Source organism: Heterodontus francisci, chromosome 38 (genome assembly GCF_036365525.1).
Source record: "Heterodontus francisci isolate sHetFra1 chromosome 38, sHetFra1.hap1, whole genome shotgun sequence".
In the NCBI taxonomy this organism is placed as follows: Eukaryota; Metazoa; Chordata; class Chondrichthyes; order Heterodontiformes; family Heterodontidae; genus Heterodontus; species Heterodontus francisci.
In genome coordinates this window covers 25,449,511-25,469,618 of record NC_090408.1, presented here as the reverse complement: position 1 = coordinate 25,469,618, position 20,108 = coordinate 25,449,511, and the positions used below count along the sequence as shown (strand labels likewise).

The window sequence follows — 20,108 nt, the reverse complement described above, 5'->3', positions numbered from 1 at the left end:
GAACAACCACAGTTCTCATAAAACCGCTTCCACCTATTATACAGGTATAATGCATTATGCCTCAATAGCTCTTACTGTACAAATATGCTAGGTTTAAAATTCTTTAGAATAGAGGTACGGAATAACAGAACCAATACTCCATCAGAGACTTCTAGTTTTTGAAAGAACATATAAAGGTTTTTAATCAATTAATGGAAGTCTATTTGCATAACATGCTGCTAAAGATATAAAAGTCACATTACATTAACATTTATGACGTTAACGCTTTACTTGTTCATGTCTTCAATAGTGTTAGAACCATTTTATTTTACGTTTGATCATAAGCAGTTTTGTAGGATTTATACCTCAGTGGTTTTACTTTTTCAACTGCCATTAACAAACCCAAAAATAAATAAATGAAAAAATACTTAATTATCCTTTGAACGCAAAACCTTTTTAAGGAAGATCAATTAAACTTTTGATTCTAGTGACCTTTTGGACCATTTTTAAATTAGCTGCACAGTCAGGTAAGCCACTGCAACCCCGTGCTGCGTTCAGATTTTCTCGATATGGAATCTCAGCAAAATGTTTTTTAAAAAAGTAAATTTGATCACTAATTTTTATTCACCTCCATTTGCTTGATCTGCCGCATTCGATCATCTTTGAAATGCATTTTACTTTCAAGGTCGAGCTCTAGGTCACTGACTTTCTGCTTTAGTTGTTGGCTCTTCAGAACTGCTTCATTTCGCTCATGACAACAATCTTCCAACTCCTCTTGCAATTGCCGTATCTGATCAAAAATATCCCAGACCACATTAACAGGTTATTAAAAAAAACTGTAAATGCTGAAAATCTAAAAGGAGAAATATCTGGACATGTACAACAGGGCTAACGTTTCTCTAATCCGATCTGGTGCGTGTTTACAGCATTTTATGCTTTGAAAATAGATCATTTTAACTTGTTATTTTGGTGATTATTGAAATATTAGTAATTTTAGTGTAAAGGAAGTAATTTCACAAATTACCTATGACAATAAAGTTTTGTAAAGCAAATAAGTTTGTGTAAGTGTTAGCCTTGGCTTTGAGCCAGCAGGTTGTGGGTTCAAGCCCCATTGCAGAGACCCAAGCACATAATCTAGACTGGCACTTCAATGTAGCAATGAGGGAGTGCTGCACTATCAGAGGTGCTGTCTTTTGATGAGATAATAAGTCAAGCCCCTTCTACTCTCCCAGATGGGCAGAAAAATCCCATGGAATTATTCAAAGGAGAGCAAGGGAATTCCCCCTGTGTCCTGACCAACACTTAAACCTCAAATGACACTATTAAACAGAGTAACTGATCATTTATCTAATCATTGTCTGTGGGACATTTCTGTGCTCAGATTGGTCACTTTTCCCTGCTATTACCCTGGTGTAGCAGCCTCAATGGCATTTCCAGCAAGATTCCCATCTTTCCCAGTGTTCCTGCAGCCAGTGAAATGACAGATTACAGCTGCAGCCAAAAGTCAACTCTCTCAACAACTATTTAATATTAAAGATTTTCCAAACTCAGCTAAAGAGCCAAAAAAATGGCTTCAAAAACCTCAAGCAGCTACAAACAATTATCCAGAGACTTACCTTAATGGAGTTGGGTATCCCTGTAAAAGCTGCTGCTGCAGCCTGCATCCCGAGTGTTCATGCCACATCCAGCCGTGAATGGTGGTGGACAATTAAACAACTATCCCCATCCTCAATGATGGGGGAGTCCAGCACATCAGTGCAAAAGATAAGGCTGAAGCATTTGCAATAATCTTCAGCCAGAAGTGCCGAGTGGATGATCCATCTCGGCCTCCTCCTGCAGACCCCTGTATCACAGATGCCAGACTTCAGCCAATTCGATTCACTCCGCGTGATATCAAGAAACGACTGAAGACACTGGATACTGCAAAGGCTATGGGCCCTGACAATATTCCGGCAATAGTACTGGAGGTCTGTGCTCCAGAACTTGCCGCGCCCCTAGCCAAGCTGTTCCAGTACAGCTACAACACTGGCAATTACCCGGCAATGTAGAAAATTGCCCAGGTATGTCCTGTACACAAAAAGCAGAACAGGTCCAACCTGGCCAATTACCGCCCCATCAGTCTACTCTCAATCATCAGTAAAGTGATGGAAGGTGTCATCGACAGTGCTATCAAACGACACTTGCTTACCAATAACCTGCTCAGTGATGCTCAGTTTGGGTTCCCCAAGGGCCACTCAGCTTCTGACCTCATTACAGCCTTGGTTCAAACATGGACAAAAGAGCTGAACTCAAGAGGTGAGGTGAGAGTGACTGCCCTTGACATCAAAGCAGCATTTGACCGAGTATGGCATCAAGGAGCCCTAGAAAAACTGAAGTCAATGGGAATCAGGGGGAAATTTCTGCTGGTTGGAGTCATACCTAGCACAAATGAAGATGGTTGTGGTTGTTGGAGGTCAATCATCTGAGCTCCAGGACATCACTGCAGGAGTTCCTCAGGGTAATGTCCTAGGCCCAACCATCTTCAGCTACTTCATCAATGACCTTCCTTCAATCATAAGGTCAGAAGTGGGGATGTTCGCTGATGGTCACACAATGTTCAGCACCATTCGTGACTCCTCAGATACTGAAGCAGTCCATGTAGAAATGCAGCAAAACCTGGACAATATCCAGGCTTGGGCTGATAAGTGGCAAGTAACATTCGCACCACACAAGTGCCAGGCAATGACCATCTCCAACAAGAGAGAATCTAACCATCTCCCCTTGATATTCAATGGCAGTACGATCGCTGAATCCCCCACTATCAACATCCTAGGGGCTACCATTGACCAGAAACTGAACTGGAGTAGCCAAATAAATACCATGGTTACAAGTGCAGGTCAGAGGCTAGGAATTCTGCAGCGAGTAATTCACCTCCTGACTCCCCAAAGCCTGTCCATCATCTACAAGGCACAAGTCAGGAGTGTGATGGAATACTCTGCAGTTGCCTGGATGGGTGCAGCTCCAACAACACTCAAGAAGCTCGACACCATCCAGTACAAAGCAGCCCGCTTGATTGGCACCCCATCCACAAACATTCACTCCCTTCACCACCGACGCACAGTGGCGGCAGTGTGTACCATCTACAAGATGCACTGCAGCAATGCACCAAGGCTCCTTCGACAGCACCTTCCAAACCCGCGACCTCTACCAACTAGAAGGTCAAGGACAGCAGATGCATGGGAACACCACCATCTGCAAGTTCCCCTCCAAGTCACACACCATCCTGACTTGGAACTATATCGCCGTTCCTTCACTGTTGCTGAGTCAAAATCCTGAAATTCCCTTCCTAACAGCACTGTGGGTGTGCCTATCTCACATGGACTGCAAAGGTTCAAGAAGGCAGCTCACCATCACCTTCTCAAGGGCAATTAGGGATGGGCAAGCCAGCGACGCCCACATCCCATGAAAGAATTTTAAAAATTCCTGAGGGGCTTAAGAATCATTGAATTAATCCCTCCTAGATACCAATTTCCCCAAAAGGATTCTAATTTTACCATAGACCCCTATTTATATATTTTAATTAGCCTAACACTGATTTCAGATGGTCGCCAGAGACAGCTGAGGATGCTTTTACCAACATAGCGGTCACCGCATGTCACACATACTTCTTGTGCAGGAAGTACAACTGCAAAGTTGCTAGGTGGAATGTCAATTTAGCACTCGAAAGCTGGGCAAAAGGCAAACGAATTTCCACCTCAAGAAGTCTTCGCAATCTTATGTTGTAAAATAAAATACTCTTGTTCTATTCAAAAGTACTGGGGCCTAATTTCAAAACAGTTGCCCCATTTTACAGTTTTCATACATATGGAAAACCGCTAAACAGGCAACCTTGGGCTACTCTCAGGTATCCCCCAGTAATAGGCACAGAGCAGCAATGGCTGAGAAGTGGGGCGGACAAACTGGTTATCAACCCATTTTCTTTAATGGCATGGGCGTGAAGAAAGAAGAAAATGGAATTTTAAAAAGGGGAAATGGAGATCCCACCTTTAACCAAAAGATGGCAGTAACATGACAAGCCTTCACTGGAACCTTATCAATATTAACCAGCAAAATAAACAATTTTATTCAACATTACAGCTTCATCATCCCCATCAATTATTCCTGAATAAATCGATAGTACTCATTAGAATATACTAGAATACAGAAATTTACTTTAAAAATTGAACATTTGTATGAAATAAGTATGACAAATGGAAGAGCTTTTTAATGTGGAAAAAGATCTGAGGATTAGGTAAAAAAAGCAACTAATTGTTTCTTTGTAATTAATTATATTGAAAGCTCATGTCATAAACATAACTATGAATGTGCAAATGCTTTCTGTAGAAAGATATTTAGCAAGTCCAAGGTTTCACTATTTCACAACAATTTTCTACAAGGTTTAGAACGATGCAAATAGCAAATATACTTGTCTGCTGATGTTATTCTACAAAATGAACTTTGGGTCCAAATAGACATTTCTAAAAGCTTATTTTACTAATGCAATTAGTTTTCTGTGCTAAGTTAAAGAATTTGATCAACTTTCCACTGAATTGAACTTTTAGAAGTCTTTGGTCAAAGGTTATCGGTCAAAGGTTAAATAAACACAGTTATCTTGTATTACCTCATCCTGCAGTTTCTTGGTTATTAGTTGAGATTTCTCAGTCTCCAGGGCTTTAGTTTTCAGTTGCTGCTGCAGGACATTCAGTTGACTGCGATTCTTTTCCTTGTACTCATCAAGTTCCTTCCGCAGATCAAGGTTTGACCTCTGAGAATCCATATTCATCTCAGCCATCTGCAAAAGGTAACAGCAGTAAAATGAAATTGGGGGAAGGGGGAAAAAAAGAGATAAAGAAGCATTTCTTTAGAAGGTTCAAGAAAAAAAGTTTGAATCAGAATCAGTTTGACTTACAATACAGAAGGAGGCCATTTGACCTATTGTACGTATGCCTGCTCATTGAAAGAGATAGACCATTAATTCCACTTGCCCACTCTTTCCCTATAGCCCTGCAAATGTTTCCTTTTTTTTAAGTATTTATCCAATTCCCTTTTGAAAGTTACTACTGAATCTGGTTACACCGCCCTTTCAAGCAGTGCATTCCAGATCATAACAACTCACTATTTATCCTGATCTCCCCTCTGGTTTTTATGCCAGTGTGCTTTAGTTACCAACCTTCCTGCCAGCAGTAACAGTTTCTCCATATTTACTCTACTGAAACCCCTCATAATTTTAAACACCTTTCTTACATCCTGCCTTAACATTCCCCGCTCTAAGGAGAACAATCCCAGCTTCCCTAGTCTTTCCATATAACTGAAGTAGCTTATCCCTGCAATTTGAAATTAAAGATAAATTCCAATATGCATAATCAGCAAGAATCACAGGATGTTACTTCTTTCCACAGAATGGCACAGCACAAGCACACTTTCAGACCACAAGCAAACTGGCTCTTTGCCAACTCTCTCCTCTCAATTATTTGCTTTCCAGGCTAGAGGGCAGGCAGGTGACTTTGGTGGCATACTGGCCTTTGCTAGTGCTGCAGTACTGCTACGAGTAGCTGAAAAAAGCAGCCTGTGGGACTGATTTTCCCTCCTTCCCAAGAAAAAACCATATCATTTACTTTACAAAGAAGTTCCAATTCCTTGGGACATTATCCAAAGCACCATAATTGTTCCAGCCTGGTTAAACTGGCTGCACACACTGGGCAGTCAGGTTTCCTATAAAATCTGGAACACTATTGTAAAAGCTCAGGCATTTGGACGATACATGATACGTCACCTTCCCATCCTCTAAGCAAGGAAGTAATATGTGAACACCCAAAAAGAGTGTACAATTGTAATAAAAATGTACTTCCATTACTTACTCTTGTATTCAGTATTTGATAACCTTTGCATTAAACAGAACATGTAATTTAATTTCACTTGTCATTTTATTCTTTTAACATTTCTTTTGAAGAGTTGAAGTTAACTTGAGGAAAAGTTTATAGCAATGTCACACTTAAGTTAACTCTCTATTAACTGACTATTTTAGCAGGGTTACAAATTGGGATGGTATCCTCCCACCATGAAGTATTGAAGAGTGACATTCATTGGATACTCGCTAAATGGTCTGCACCGAGTTGAAATGTTGACATAAAGGATCCAACCTCTTTCTGAAGCTTTTCAACAGTCTTCTCCAATTGTCTTCTCTCATCCTCCATTTCATTCTTTGTTTTCGTTAAAAGATCTTTCTGAACTGTTTCTGTTTTAAGTCTTTCATTTAATTCCTGGTACTCCTGCGATCGCTTGTTGAGGTTTCTCTGTAGGATGAGAAAGATATTAAATGCCTAAAACTATTCATTGTGTTAAGGGTTATTACATGCGCAAATTAAGTGCTAATGCGGAATAATTGTTTATGCTTGAACTAAGGCTGGGTTATGGGCTACCTATAAACCACAAAGAAATTACTTGTAGGTGTTGCTGTTTTTTCCACACATTACCACAAGTTGTGTGTTATAGCAGACTGTAGCCAATTAAACTTACATCATGCAATATTGTGCACGCAGCAAACAAAAGTGGATATAACACACCTCATTAAAACCTGGCATTGAAGCTGCAGAGAAAGACAGCATCATGCAGAAAGGCAAATGAGATGAAAAATTGTACAAGGAGCCCTTGTTCACTCTGGTCAACGTAGGATTCAGTATTCTTTGCTGCAAGGAGCAGTAAGAAACAGGAGAGGTGGGGCAAGGAGCAATAAGAAGCTGAAGAGGGTGAACAGGGAGATCTGAATACATCAGGGTGCATCAGAAGAAGTTATCTATATTCCACAAAATGGTTGTATTAGCTAAAACAGAACAGTACATGGACCTCACACAGGAGGTCTGTGTATGGAGGCTATGCCTCAGCAGAGAGGATTTCTCACAGACGTGTGACATAATTGGACCAGACCCAGGTGCGCATTTGCCCATTAGCACTGCACTTCCTGCAGTGACCACAGTCCTGAACTGTTTCATCACACCGTCATTGCCAAGCAACTGCAGCATCAGCCAATTTACGGTACTCCAAGCAGGTAATGGATGCCTTATCCTAAGTTTACTGACTAGTGAAGTGGCAGGCAAGATGAATGAGCCTGGGTTTGGCAATGTGGTGGCCAGCTAGTTCACAGTGTCGTCAGTCCAGGGGGCTCTGCATCTGCAATAAGATTGAACTGCTATACTCCGTGGAAGGCAGATTAGAAGATTTGGGAACATTTGCGTCTCAATTGATGTTGGCTGACTGAAGGCCAATGGCACTGCAAAAACACCTTAAAATTTATTTAAGCTAGCCTGAAACTTCTCTGATTTTATCCCAAAGTAACTTTGTTCATTGACCCTCACTATTATCTCCTCCCACACTATCTCTAAGTTGGTTATCTCCAGAAGCTAATTCATTACACCTTCATTATATCTATAAGGACACTGTTGTTGAATCCAGCCTTCCTTTGACAAATCCTTTGCTCCACTGCTAACACTTATCTGTCACGATAGATGAATTACCAGAAAACATGTATATTAAACTGCTTTTACACTGGAAGATCAATATTAGTGCCTATCTCAAAGTATAACTCTTATTCGTTTGTGCCACCTGCAACCTCTGATTCACGTTCCAAAGGCAAAATTTCCTGTTTAGGCTGGCAGCCCATTGAATGATATAAAATTTATTTGAATACTGAACCAACATATCCTACTCCAAATCCCTGGAGAGTTGATGTGGTCAGCCGCTGAACGTCATCACTCGCTTTTTAGAAATGTAAATGTTACTCAAGTATCAGGAGCGTCCTGTACGTCCACAGCATTCTCCTTCCTCCTCACCAGCATCAGCAATTTAGAGTCCAATCTCCTGACTTTCTCACCCAGTCCCAAAACCAGAGTCTCTATTTTGTGTTCCAACAACAACAACTTGCATTTATATAGTGCCTTTGACGTAGTAAACATCCAAAGGCGCTTCACAGGAGCATAATCAAACACAATCTGACACCGAGCCACATAAGGAGATATTAGAACAGGTGATCAAAAAGGTTGGTTTTAAGGAGTGTATTAAAGGAGACGAGATAGAGAGGCAGAAAGGTTTAGGGAGGGAATCTCAGAGCTTAGGGCCTAGATAGCTGAAGGCATGGCCGTCAATGGAGGAGCAATTAAAATCAGGGATATGAAAGAGACCAGAATTGGAGTGGCACAGAGATCTTGGAGGATTGTAGAGCTGGGGGAGATTACAGAGGTAGGGTGGGGCAAGACCATAGAGGGATTTGAAAATAAAGGCTTTGCCAGACTGGGACCCTATGTAGGTCAGTGAGCATAGGGGTGAAGGGTATTTGGTGTGAGTTAGGATATGGGCAGCAGAGTTTTGGATGAGCTCAAGTTTACCAAGGGTACAAGGTGAGAGGCTGGCCAGGAGAACATTGGAATAGTCCAATCTGGAGGTAACAAAGGCTTGGATGAGGGTTTTAGCAGCAGATGAGCTGAAGCAGGAACATTGTCACAGAGGTGTAAGAAGGTGGTCTTGGCGATGGAGAGGGCATAAGGTCGGAACCTCAGCTCAGGGCCAAGAGGGCACTAAGGTTACTAACAGTCTGTTTCAGTCTCAGGCAGCGGACAGGGAGAAGGATGGAGGTGGTGGCTGGGGAACAGAGTTTGTGGTGGGGATCGAAGACAATGGCTTTGATTTTTCCAATGCTCCACCAAGAGAAGTAGTTAGGGACTTTGTCACTCAAGGTTGCAATATCAACATAAAGCAGGCTTCTCACAAATAATAATCCATGTCCTTTGGCCACATAGCAACTGAACTGCTCACGCCTACTCTGTATAATAAAGTTGTTTTGGGGTTACCAGGGGGCATTTTAACCCCAAAAATGGGCAGGATTGAGTTAGGTATGTTAAAAATCTGAATCCCAACTCCAACCTACCCCCTTTCAGTTTTAACAGAGGCAGGACAGGGGCTGGGCAACCTTCACTCCCAGGAATCGAGTTGCCTGTTTAAATATTATAATGAGGTCGCACACTTCATATTTAACCATTTCAAATTTAACCCTGGCCAGCTGAGTTTCCCAGGACTCGGGAAATGTGGTAGCTAAAGGGAGGCTAGGATTGCTGGATCCAGGAGGTAAGTGCCGTTCCACTTATTGCTGGATCCAGGTTACCTGCTTCAGCAGCCTCCTGCAGTCGGTCACCGTCCCCCAAACCCCAACGACTCCTGATCTACCCCCATCCCCAACCTTTCCGATCTCCTCCGATCTCCCTCCAGCCCTAGCCTCCAAAATCCCCCCTCCGCCCCCCCAAACTCCAGACCGCAATCTTCCCTCTGGCCTTCAATTTCCATCTCACCCCACCTCCCAGCCTCTCCACTCCCTGGCTGCAGCCTGGTGCCAAAGGCCAACCTGCCCGATAACCAGCCACCCAGCCTCTCAGTCTGGCTGGCTGCGGCCAAGGAGCAGATAAAAATGCAAATCAGGTTCTACTGTTAAATTCAGGAGTCCTGCAGGAAAGTCCTTCCAGGTTTCCTGGCCTCAAAGCAGCAACCACCACCCCCCTCGGCCTCCATGTTACTAGACAGCCTACTGTCTTACATGGACATTTCCCAGCTAAATATTCACAAACAGCAACTTTAAACTATACACAAGCTCAGTTGTTCTAAGACAAATGCAGTTCCCACATCGCTCAGAGCTGGTTTTCCTGAACCACTTCAGGGAGAAGTTCCATCAGACAAGTATGCTATAAACCAGTCATTAATTAACCAGTAGCTTTACAAATACAATTACTGTATTTAAATAAGTAGCAATACTGTGGCAAGACATAATTATAGTCCTAAGTATTTCCCATACACATTGCGCAATAAGTCTATGTCAATATTTCTATTTGAGAGGAAAAATTCCAAATTTTGGAATCAGAAGGGGGCCTGCCAGTCAGTCTCGCTACTAGAAAAGGCCATTGAATTATATTATTCATTAGGTAGGTTTTGTTATGATCAGCATGTTTCTCAGTCATTGATGCTGATCCCAGTGTCAGCGCAACTAATGATTCGGTAGTGGTCAAGTAATTGGCACAGGGATCCACACCTGGAGCAGAAAGGATACGTGTCCCTAATCAACAAAATCACCTTAATAATTCTTTTCTGTCCAAAATATTGAATATGGCAGATCTTCAATCGGCTTCTTCCAGACTCGGAAAATTAGAATTTCTCTTCTCAGATAGAGGAATTACATTTCTTTTTAAGTGACTGGAAATTTCATAGTGAAATAATGGGCTGCATTTTAAATTACCGCCGCCGGACGTAAACAATGGCGGCCCGCGTTTGCAGAGCCGTCGCGATATTAAACGCAGCGGCTCATTTAAATGGCTGGGGTGGACCCCCCGCCCCCCCCCCCCCGCCAATGACATGGAGGTGTCGGGTGGACCACCCCGGCACTGGTATCAACAGCCTTTGCGCAGACACTGACACCATTTTTAAAAAGCTTCAAGCCCTTCCATTCCATTTAAATATTTAAAGATATAGTGATTTAAAATTGATTCAAAAACATTAAATAAATGTTTCTAGCCCTTCTCCCCCCCCCCCCCAATAACCATATAATTCATTCTAGCCCACCTCCTTCTCCAAAATACTTACCTTGTGCACCTGACCTATCCCCCCAAACAGTTCATAAACTGTAAACTTTACCCCTTCCCACCATCCCCTACACCAATCAGATGAGTTTGATCTCGCTCCCACTTCCAGCACTGAAAAACTTACCTGCTCTCCCCTCCCAACCAGTGTTCTGCCTCGGATACCGGGACCTGGGGTTCTAAAGGCGCAGGATCGCCAGCCACCGGCAGCATTATCACTCCGGAACGGACAGTGGGAGTGGGTAGGTCATCAATTCATTTATTTAAATACAGGGGTTTGGGGGGGAGGCCCAATGGGTCTGAATGCCTCCGTCTGCTATTTTAGTGTCCGTACCTATTACCCCACAGCATAGTATCAAGGCCAAGGTTTATAGGGGTGGGAGGGTAACTTTACACTGAAAGCAGTTCACTCCCAGGAACTGTCCTCCTTTAATTTGGTTTTCTTTTATTTAATGGAGCAGTGCTTGGAGCTCAACTAAATACCTGGACTTCTTCCAACCGGCTCTCCAAAGCTCTTTTTGCAAGTGAAGTGGCCTGTTCTTGGTCTCCAATTTCTCTCAAGGCAGCTTCCAGCTGCTTCTTCTCGTGCTGCAAAAGTTATAGTGGAACAATTTTTAAGTTTATTTCTGAATCAAAATTTAATGAGATACAATGTTGCTTTATTGCCGGTTTACTGAGTAGCAATATTGGAATGCTGACATTCTGAACACACAAGTTTGAATCTGTTTCAGATGGCACTTATACTTGTGTTACTCCAAATAATAAGATTGCCAGGAAAGGAACAGTGACTAACGAAAAATCTTTTCCAAAAGGAAAAGGAAAAGGACAAGGAACAATCCAAAGTAAGAATAATTAACTGGGGGAAAGCCAACTTCAATGGGGCAAGAATGGACCCGGCCTAGATAAATTGGAATCAAAGGTTGGCAGGCAAAACTGAACAATGGGTTTTAAAGAAGAGCTAGTGCAGGCACAGTCAAGATATATTCCCATGAAGGGGACAGGTAGGGCAAACAAATCCAGAGCACCCTGGATGACGAAATAGATAGAGAGTAAGATGAAGCAGAAAAAGTGTCCTTATGACAGATGTCAGGTGGATAAAACAACCAAGAACCAGGCTGAATATAGAAGGGGAACTGAAAAAGCAAATGAGAGAAGCAAAGAGAGAGTATGAAAAGGGACTGGCAGCTAACGTAAAAAGGAATCCAAAAGTCTTCAAAAGGCACATAAACAGTAAAAGGGTGGTAAAAGAAAGAGTGGGGCCGATTAGGTACCAAAAAGGGGATTAATGTATGAGAGCAGGGGGCGTGGCTGAGGCAGTAAATGAATACTTTGCATCTGTCTCTACCAAGGAAGAAGATGTGGCACAGGTCATGGTGAAAGAGGAGGTAATTTACACATTGAAGGGTTTAAAATTGATAAGGAGGTGGTATTGGATAGGTTGTCTGTATTTAAAGTTGCTAAAGCACTAAGACCAGATGTGTTGCATCCAAGGATACTGAATGTGAAAATTTCGGAATGAAAGTGAGAGTGGAAATTGCGGAGGCAGGGGCCATAATTTTCCAGTCTTCCTTAGACTCAGGTGCTGCCAGAGGACTGGAGAATTGCAAATGTTACATCCTTGTTCAAAAAAGGGTGCAAAGATAAGCCCAGCAACTACAAGCCAGTCAGTTTAACTTCTGTGGTGGGGAAGCCTCTAGAAATGATAATTTGGGACAAAATTAATAGTCACTTAGGCAAATTCAGGTTAATTAAGGAAAGTCAGCACAGATTTGTTAAGGGTAAATTATATTTAACTAACTTGCCAGCGTTTAAGAGAGGGTTGATGAGGGTAGTGTAGTTGATGTGGTGTACATGGACTTCCAAAAGGTATTTGATACAGTGCCACTCAACAGACTTGTGAGCAAAGTTATAACTCGAGGAATAAAAGGGACAGTAGCAACCTTGGTACGAAATTGGCTAAATGACAGGAAACAGAGAGTAGTGGTTAACGGATGTTTTTCAGATTGCAGGAAGGTAGTGGAGTTCCCCAACGATCGGTGTTAGGACCCTGTTCTTCCTGATGTATATTAATAACCTAGACTTGGGTGTACTGGGCACAATTTCAAAATCTGCAGATGATACAAAACTTGGAAGCATCGTGAACTGTGAGGAGGATAGCGTAGAACTTCAGAACGACAGGTTGGTGGAATGGGCGGACAAGTGGCAGATGAAATTTAGTGCAGAGAAGTGTGAAGTGATTCAGTTTGGTAGAAAAAATGAGGAGAGACAATATAAAATAAAGGGTGCAATTCTAAAAGGGGTGTAGGAGCAGAGGGATCTGCGTGTATATGTGCACAAGTCATTGAAGGTGGCAGGTCAGGTTGAGAGAGTGGTTAATAAAGCATACAGCATCCTAGACTTTATTAAGGAGGGACATAATACAAAAGCAAGGAAGTTATGTTAAACTGTAGCACACTGGTTTGGCCTCAATTGGAGTATTGCATCCAGTTCAGGGCGCCACACCTTAGGAAAGATGTTTAGGCATTATAGAAAGTGCAGAAAAGATTCATGAGAATGGTTCCAGGTATGAGGAACTTTAGCTATAAAGAGCAAAAAAGCACCTTCACACACCAGCTCTACACAATTCATCTACACGACAGAAGATTACAGCAGGATTCCCAAGCTGCTTTGATACTGTTGCTCATTTAGTTACAATTTCAGGAACTGGCTCCCCACGTTCACAATACTAAATCTGGGTCTATTATCCTGGTTGCAGAATTTCAGACCTAGTTTCTTGAAGGTTTGCAATTCAAGGGGTTCAGAGTAAACATGTTCCCACAAAGAAAAAGGGTGAGATGGCCAGATCTAGAGCCCCATGGATGTCAAGGAGCTTACAGGGTAAGATATGGCAGAAAAGGAAAGTTTATGTCAGACACCGATATCTCAATACTACAGAAAGCCTAGAGTATAGAAAGTGGAGGGGTGAAATCAAAAAGGAAATTAGGAAAGCAAAGAGAGGACATGGAAAGAATATTGGCAAGCAAAATCAAGGTGAACCCAAAGATGTTTTATCAATACATTAAGAGTAAGAGGATAAATAAGGAGAGAGTAGGACCCATAAAAGACCAAAAAGGTAACCTATGTGTAGGGACGGAATGGTTCTCAATGAATACTTTGCGTCTGTCTTCACAAATGGGGGGACAATGCAGATATTGTAGTTAAGGAGGAGGAGTGTGAAGTATTGGATGTGATAAACATAGGGAGAGAGAAAGTATTAATGGGATTAACATCCTTGAAAGTTGATAAATCACCAGGGCCGGATGAAATGGATCAAGGATAGTCAGCATGGATTTGTTAAAGGAAGATATTGTTTGACCAACTTGATTGAATTTTTTGAAGAAGTAACAAGGAAGATAGATGAGGGTAGTACAGTTGATGTGGTCTACATGGTTTTTAGCAAGGCTTTTGACAAGGTTCCACATGTCAGACTGGTTAAAAAAACAAAATCCCATGGGATCCAGTGAAATGCATCAAGGTGGATACAAAATTGGCTCAGTGGAAGGAATCAAAGGGTGATTGTTGATGGATGTTTCAGCAACTGGAGGGTTGTTTCCAGTGGTGTTCCACAGGGCTCAGTACTGGGTCCCCTGCTGTTTGTGGTATATATTAACGAATTGGACATAAATGTAGGGGGCATGATCAAGAAGGTTGCTGATGACACAAAGATTGGCCGTGTGGTAGACAGCGAGGAGGATAGCTGTAGGCTGCAGGAAGATATTGATGGTCTGGTCAGATGGGCAGGAAAGTGGCAAATGGAATTCAACCTGGAGAAGTGTGAGGTGATGCATTTGGGGAGGTCAAACAAGGCAAAGGAATACACGATCAATGGGAAAATACTGAGAAGTGTAGAGGAAGTGAGGGACCTTGGAGTGAATGCCCACAGATCTCGGAAGGTAGCAGGAGAGGTCGATAAGGTGGTTAAGAAGGCATATGGAATCCTTTCGTTTATTAGCCAAGGTATAGAATATAAGAGCAAGGAGGTTATGCGGGAACTGTATAATTCATTGGTTAGGCCACAACCTGAGTACTGTGTGCAGTTCTGGTCACCTCATCACAGAAAGGATGTAATTGCACTAGAGAGGGTACACAGTAGATTTACGAGGATGTTGCCAGGACCGGAAAAAATGCAGCAATGAGGAAAGACTGGATAGGCTGGGGTTGTTCTCCTTGGAACAGAGAAGGCTGATGGGAGATCTGATTGAAATGTACAAAATGTTGAGGGGCCTGGATAGAGTGGAGGTGAAGGGCCTATTTACCTTAGCAAAGAGATCAGAGACTGGGAGGCATAGATTTAAAGTGATTGGTTTATGCAGTATAGTGTTTCAGTTGCTTTGGTGTGGCAGTAGTTCTTTGTCATGGAGTCTGCATCATGGTCCTGAAATTCCAATGGGATAGAAGGGCAAAATTAGAGGGAAGATGAGGAAAAAAACGTTTTCACCCAGAGGGTGGTGGGGGTCTGGAACTCACTGCCTGAAAGGGTAGTTGAGACAGAAACCCTCAACTCATTCAAAAGGAGTCTGGATATGCACCTCAAGTGCCGTAACCTGCAGGACGACGGACCAAATGCTGGAAGGTGGGATTAGAATAGGTGGATCGTTTTTCAGCCGGCACAGACATGATGGACCAAGTGGTCTCTTTCTGTGCCTTAAACTTTCTATGATTCTATGATACTGCTACTGGATAAAGGAGTCAGGTTTTGAGTAATCTCAGGGCACTGACCTGAATAAAGGCTGGTATAAAAATATATAATGCACAATGAATCACTGCAGATATATATGTGCATTGTCCAGTAGCAGGTTTTAACAGGCATTTTTATTAATATACTTTCTTGCATAACATTAAGTGTTTATCTCTAATCTTCACCCGTTTTTTTAACACCAAAAAGTGAAAATGAGGAAAGCACGACTGGTGTAACTCATTTACATGAAGTCATGTTTAATTTGTTTTCTAACCTTTTAACATTTAAGCAAAAACAAAATATTCTAATCAAGGTAGTAGAAATCTGAAATAAAAACATGAAAATACTAGAGCTGCCCAAAGACATCACAAATATACAATTCTTCATATAAAGCACTTTATACTACCTTCTAGTACCACATGTTCTTGTCCTTCAGGAGGCATAGCGAATGGTCAATGACCATCAATTAAGCTTTCTAAGTAGTTATAAGGTTTATGGATCCAAACAAAAATGGGCCCAGTGTGTGGCCCAGATCACTGACCAGACTACTTCCAGGGTCTTGGTTATCCTTGATTGGGAAAAAATGCTCTTTAGCCCATGGTTTGAGTTATCACTGTAAGCTTCTCAGAAGCTATTTGGTGCTAATCGTGGGGAAGCTTTCATGACAGTAGGTATGTCTCTGAATGGTGTGATTTATTAGTTTTCCGACAGCTTACCATCCTTATGGGCAATGGAATGCGTCAGACCTGGAGCTTCAAATTTTTCCAGCAGCAATTGTCTCTATTTCTGAGGAGCACCAATGGTATCGGTCAGGCTTCATATGACACGATGCTGGTGAATAGCTTGTACATCTTTTGCTTTCTCACTGCATTGTTTGACAGCATTGGCAAACTTTGAACTACTGGTTCCTTACCTTCTTCATCCAGACGGCACTTCTTAACTGTCTTCTGCAAGATGCAGACTTCATGACAAAGAACTACTGCCACACCAAAGCGACTGAAACACTATACTGCGTAAACCTAATACACTGAATCTTCAGATAAAGGAGCTGAGCAAATAGATTATAAACAGTGTCTTTGTGGCTGTATTACCTCCAGACGTGTGAGTTTATCCTTCAACCTGTTCTCTTCTATCTTCATGTTGGAAATTATTTGATTGAGTTCAGCAATTTCAGCCTGTAATTCTACAACTTTTCTCTTCAGGGTCTCATTTTCATCCGTGAGATGCTTCACATGATCCTCTGCAGTGTTCTTTGCTTGTTTGGCTATAATTTTTTCTTGCTCCAGTGCACTTTTGCTCTGTTAGAATAATTTAGTAATAAAAGCTGTGAAATTTTAATATTCCAGTAAGATTTCTACAGTAATATAGGTGCTTCTTGTTTAAGTCAAAATATACATACAATAACTCCCATTGAGTGCAGTAAACCAACACAAGGTATCTCCTCTAATTGGTTAGTAAGTGAATGCACCACTAACATATAGATCAAGGTAGTCTCATTTAATCTCAGCAATCCTGAGCTAAACAAGAGGAAAAACAAAGGTGCTGAGTTTTTAAAAGGAATATATTAGTAAAGGAATAGAAACCATGGTCCTGAAATTCCAATGGGCTAGTAGGGCATAACTGGGATAGGAGGGCAGAAATGGCTCGTCCACAGTAGGCCAGAATTTGGGATAGCACCTAAATCCACTGGATTTCTGTTCCTTACATGCAGTGGCCCAATTTCCAATCAGGATAGTGGGAGAGTTTTCCCAAGTCTGTTGAAAGCACTGGGATAATTTGCAGGAATCCCAGCCTGTAGACCACCCGAAAGAGCCAATGGAAACCACACCTGCTGAGAGTAAATGTGGGTTCCATTGTGGGCCTAATAAAGGCCCCAAATAGTTGAAGAAGGAATGCTAATCGATCTCAGAGCTAATATGCCACAACTTTTAATCTCCGAACAGTAAGGTCTTTTCTTTGAAATCTCTATGATTCAGTATTGTTAAGAGAGAATTTTTAGAAAAATACATTCATGGGGCAGAAAATAACCAGTGGCCAAGTTATGCCTAGTCTGGCAGGGCTGGTTCCTGAAAATGCGGCCAGTTCCTCACCAACATTTCTTACATTGAGTACCAAAATACAATTCACTCCACTACCTCCCCCCAAAAATTAAAATATTTCTCTCTTCCCCATTTTAGAAGTTTTACCTCCACTTTTTGAGTTCAGCTAGGAAGGGGGATTCTATGTTTATAGGAAGAGGTTGAGAACACAGAAAATATGGGAAATGTAGAAAATAAACAAAAAGAGATCATGCATCTTCACACTTGTAATTACATAATGTATACATACAAACTAGTGATGTGTTTATATTTATGCCTTGCCAGCGACACCCACGTTCCGTGAACGAATTAAAAAAAAAATATGGACCCTAAAAGGTAAAAGTCCTTCACTTTGTGACTACTGCCATTTTGCCTTCCCCAATGCAAGAACCACCACATGACCATTGGCCTCTATGTAGCCAAAGGCTCTAGCACTGCCTCACTGCAGAGCTTCCACCCCACCTGTGATTATTCATTGGTACAAATGTGGCATTATCTGAACACATAGGTCAATGGAAATAGGGCTTATGTCTTGATTCAGTTGCAACAGATATATTTCAAGGAAGACCAAAGGCACTTTCACATTTAGCGCTTATTGTGGGAGAGTGTTGTCCATACACATGAAAGTGTAGATCTATGATTCGTTTCTTTGGTATAAGGGGCTTTTAAAAACTTTACAAACGAGGAGTTGACAAAAATGCATTCCTCAAAAGAAAGACTGAATTGTAGAAATGCCTTAAGTCTTTGTTTGTTTGAAGTCCATGTAAGATCAAAATAAAAACACTTACCGCTGGAACAAATGGGACACATAGCTCCCAACACAATGCAGACAGGCACACAATAGGAACATTCTTGCCATTCAGAACAATAAAGGGGAAGTTAGCCATGGGGGTACTTGTGCTGTAAGAACGCCACCATGGTTCCTACTTTCAAAGAAGCTAAGGACTATCTGCAGACAGTATCAGTAACAAGCAATGGCATATTGTCATCTGTTTACTTGTACGATCAAGATATCATGTGTACTTCTGGCCTGGCCAATAGCACAGTTTACAATAATAATCTCATTTGGAAGAACAGGAATTCCTTTGATGTTGCTGTCTGAGTCCTGTGAAGCCAGCACTCATATGAAGTACCACTATGGCCAGATGATGCTCTCCCCAGTTGACTCTTCTGCACACTATAATTGTTGTTAAGGCCGATTTCTAAATGGAAACCCATGCAATGTGCATTTTTACAACTGTGCTGTGTAATTTAAGGGATTCACAATCATGCTAGGCAAATAGGTACAAGAGGCATCGAATTCAATAGAAAACCACCCTACCACAAAACCTCCATCTATGGAAATCAGGAGGACACATTCTTTACATTAAAGTGTGCCGTGAAGCTGGAGAGAAAAAGGAAAGAGGGAAAAACAGGGGTTAAGGACGGGAAGTGAAAGCACAGTTATAAAGGCTTTTAAGGAAACTTTTGAAAACAGTTAAGGGCCTCAATTGGCGGTGGGACAGGAAGGCCATTCACAGGACTCCCACCACCATCCCAACTGATTTTATGCTCTTCCTGTCTCCAAGCCCACTGCGGGGGAGAGCATAAAATCCCCCATAAGTCATTCCAGAGCTTTATGTAAGACAGTCAGTGAAAAAAAATGGCAACAGCCAGAGAATCAAAGGCCGAGATGGAGAGGTAAAACAGAGTGCCTTGGGAATACTTGCGGAAGTTGACTCCAAGCATTCGGAGGAGCAGCATGTAAGCGAAGAGGAATTCCTGGAGTATACTAAAACTGACCAGGTGAATATGGGTGGAGAAAATACTGGAGATGTAATGGTTTCATTAGGATGGCTGGGACTGGACCTGGAAGAGACAAATCAGAAGGGGGGAAAATTGTGGAAGGGAGATGTTGAATGTTAATGAATGGTCAAAGAAGAGGATAAAGGGATACAGTGAGACATGGTTAAAGTCTCACAGGGCAATATTTGTGGCTAAGACTAGGACAATCTTAGCGCGGTGATGAGTGCAACAAAGATCTGAAGATCGTGAAATGAGGATTTTAGGAGAGATGCGAGTTCTGCAGCAAGAATGCAATTTAGAGAAAAATTGGAGATGAGTTGTAAAGAATGGAAGGATTGGGAGGGTCTTAAAGAGTGGGCGGATAATGGTAGTTTTGAAGAAGGAAGGCAAAGAGCCAGGAAATAGGAACAGATTGATGAGGTCAGCCAGTAGGAAGCTGAGGAAGGGAACTGGATGGACAGTGCCTAGATTGGGAAGGATTCAAGCAAGCAATTCATGCATTTCGAGGGGGATTTACAGGGAAAACAGTGCAGTGTGCAGAGGGTTGGGTTTTACCGGGAGGACCTTCTTTAAAGGAATGCAACCATTTTATAGGGTGCTGCGTTATTGGAAGCTTTGGGCAAGCCATGAAATGTAGTTGGCAAAAGTTACTCCCACGAGCACAACAGGTGAGGGAAGCCCCAAGACAGAAGAACAAGACAGCTTGGTAATGGCTGGAATAGTATAAATATGGCAAGGAAAACCTGTCTCTACATTCATATTACTGTAAAATTTGTTTTTTTTAATGTTTTAGTTGGATTGAGAGAAAAAAAATCTGAATGAATGACTTGGACCTCACTTGCAGATGGGTTAGATGGAGTTCAGGGTGACTAAAAAAAAACTCATAGGATATTTGGTTTCTTCCCATTGCAACTCACTCTC

At 41.9% G+C, this 20,108-nt stretch overlaps 1 protein-coding gene across 8 annotated transcripts in view; it reads right to left on the bottom strand.

Moving 5' to 3' along the window:
- Window positions 1–20,108, bottom strand: part of cgnl1 (cingulin-like 1) — a 150,209-nt gene that overhangs the window by 31,777 nt on the left and 98,324 nt on the right. For all 8 annotated transcript variants that reach the window (XM_068017885.1, XM_068017886.1, XM_068017884.1 and 5 more), the window contains 5 exons: window positions 16,416–16,622; window positions 11,091–11,195; window positions 6,138–6,290; window positions 4,619–4,789; window positions 608–769 (listed from right to left, as the gene is read on the bottom strand). In XM_068017885.1, the coding sequence (XP_067873986.1) occupies window positions 608–769; window positions 4,619–4,789; window positions 6,138–6,290; window positions 11,091–11,195; window positions 16,416–16,622 (798 nt within the window). The remainder of the gene's footprint in view (window positions 1–607; window positions 770–4,618; window positions 4,790–6,137; window positions 6,291–11,090; window positions 11,196–16,415; window positions 16,623–20,108) is intronic.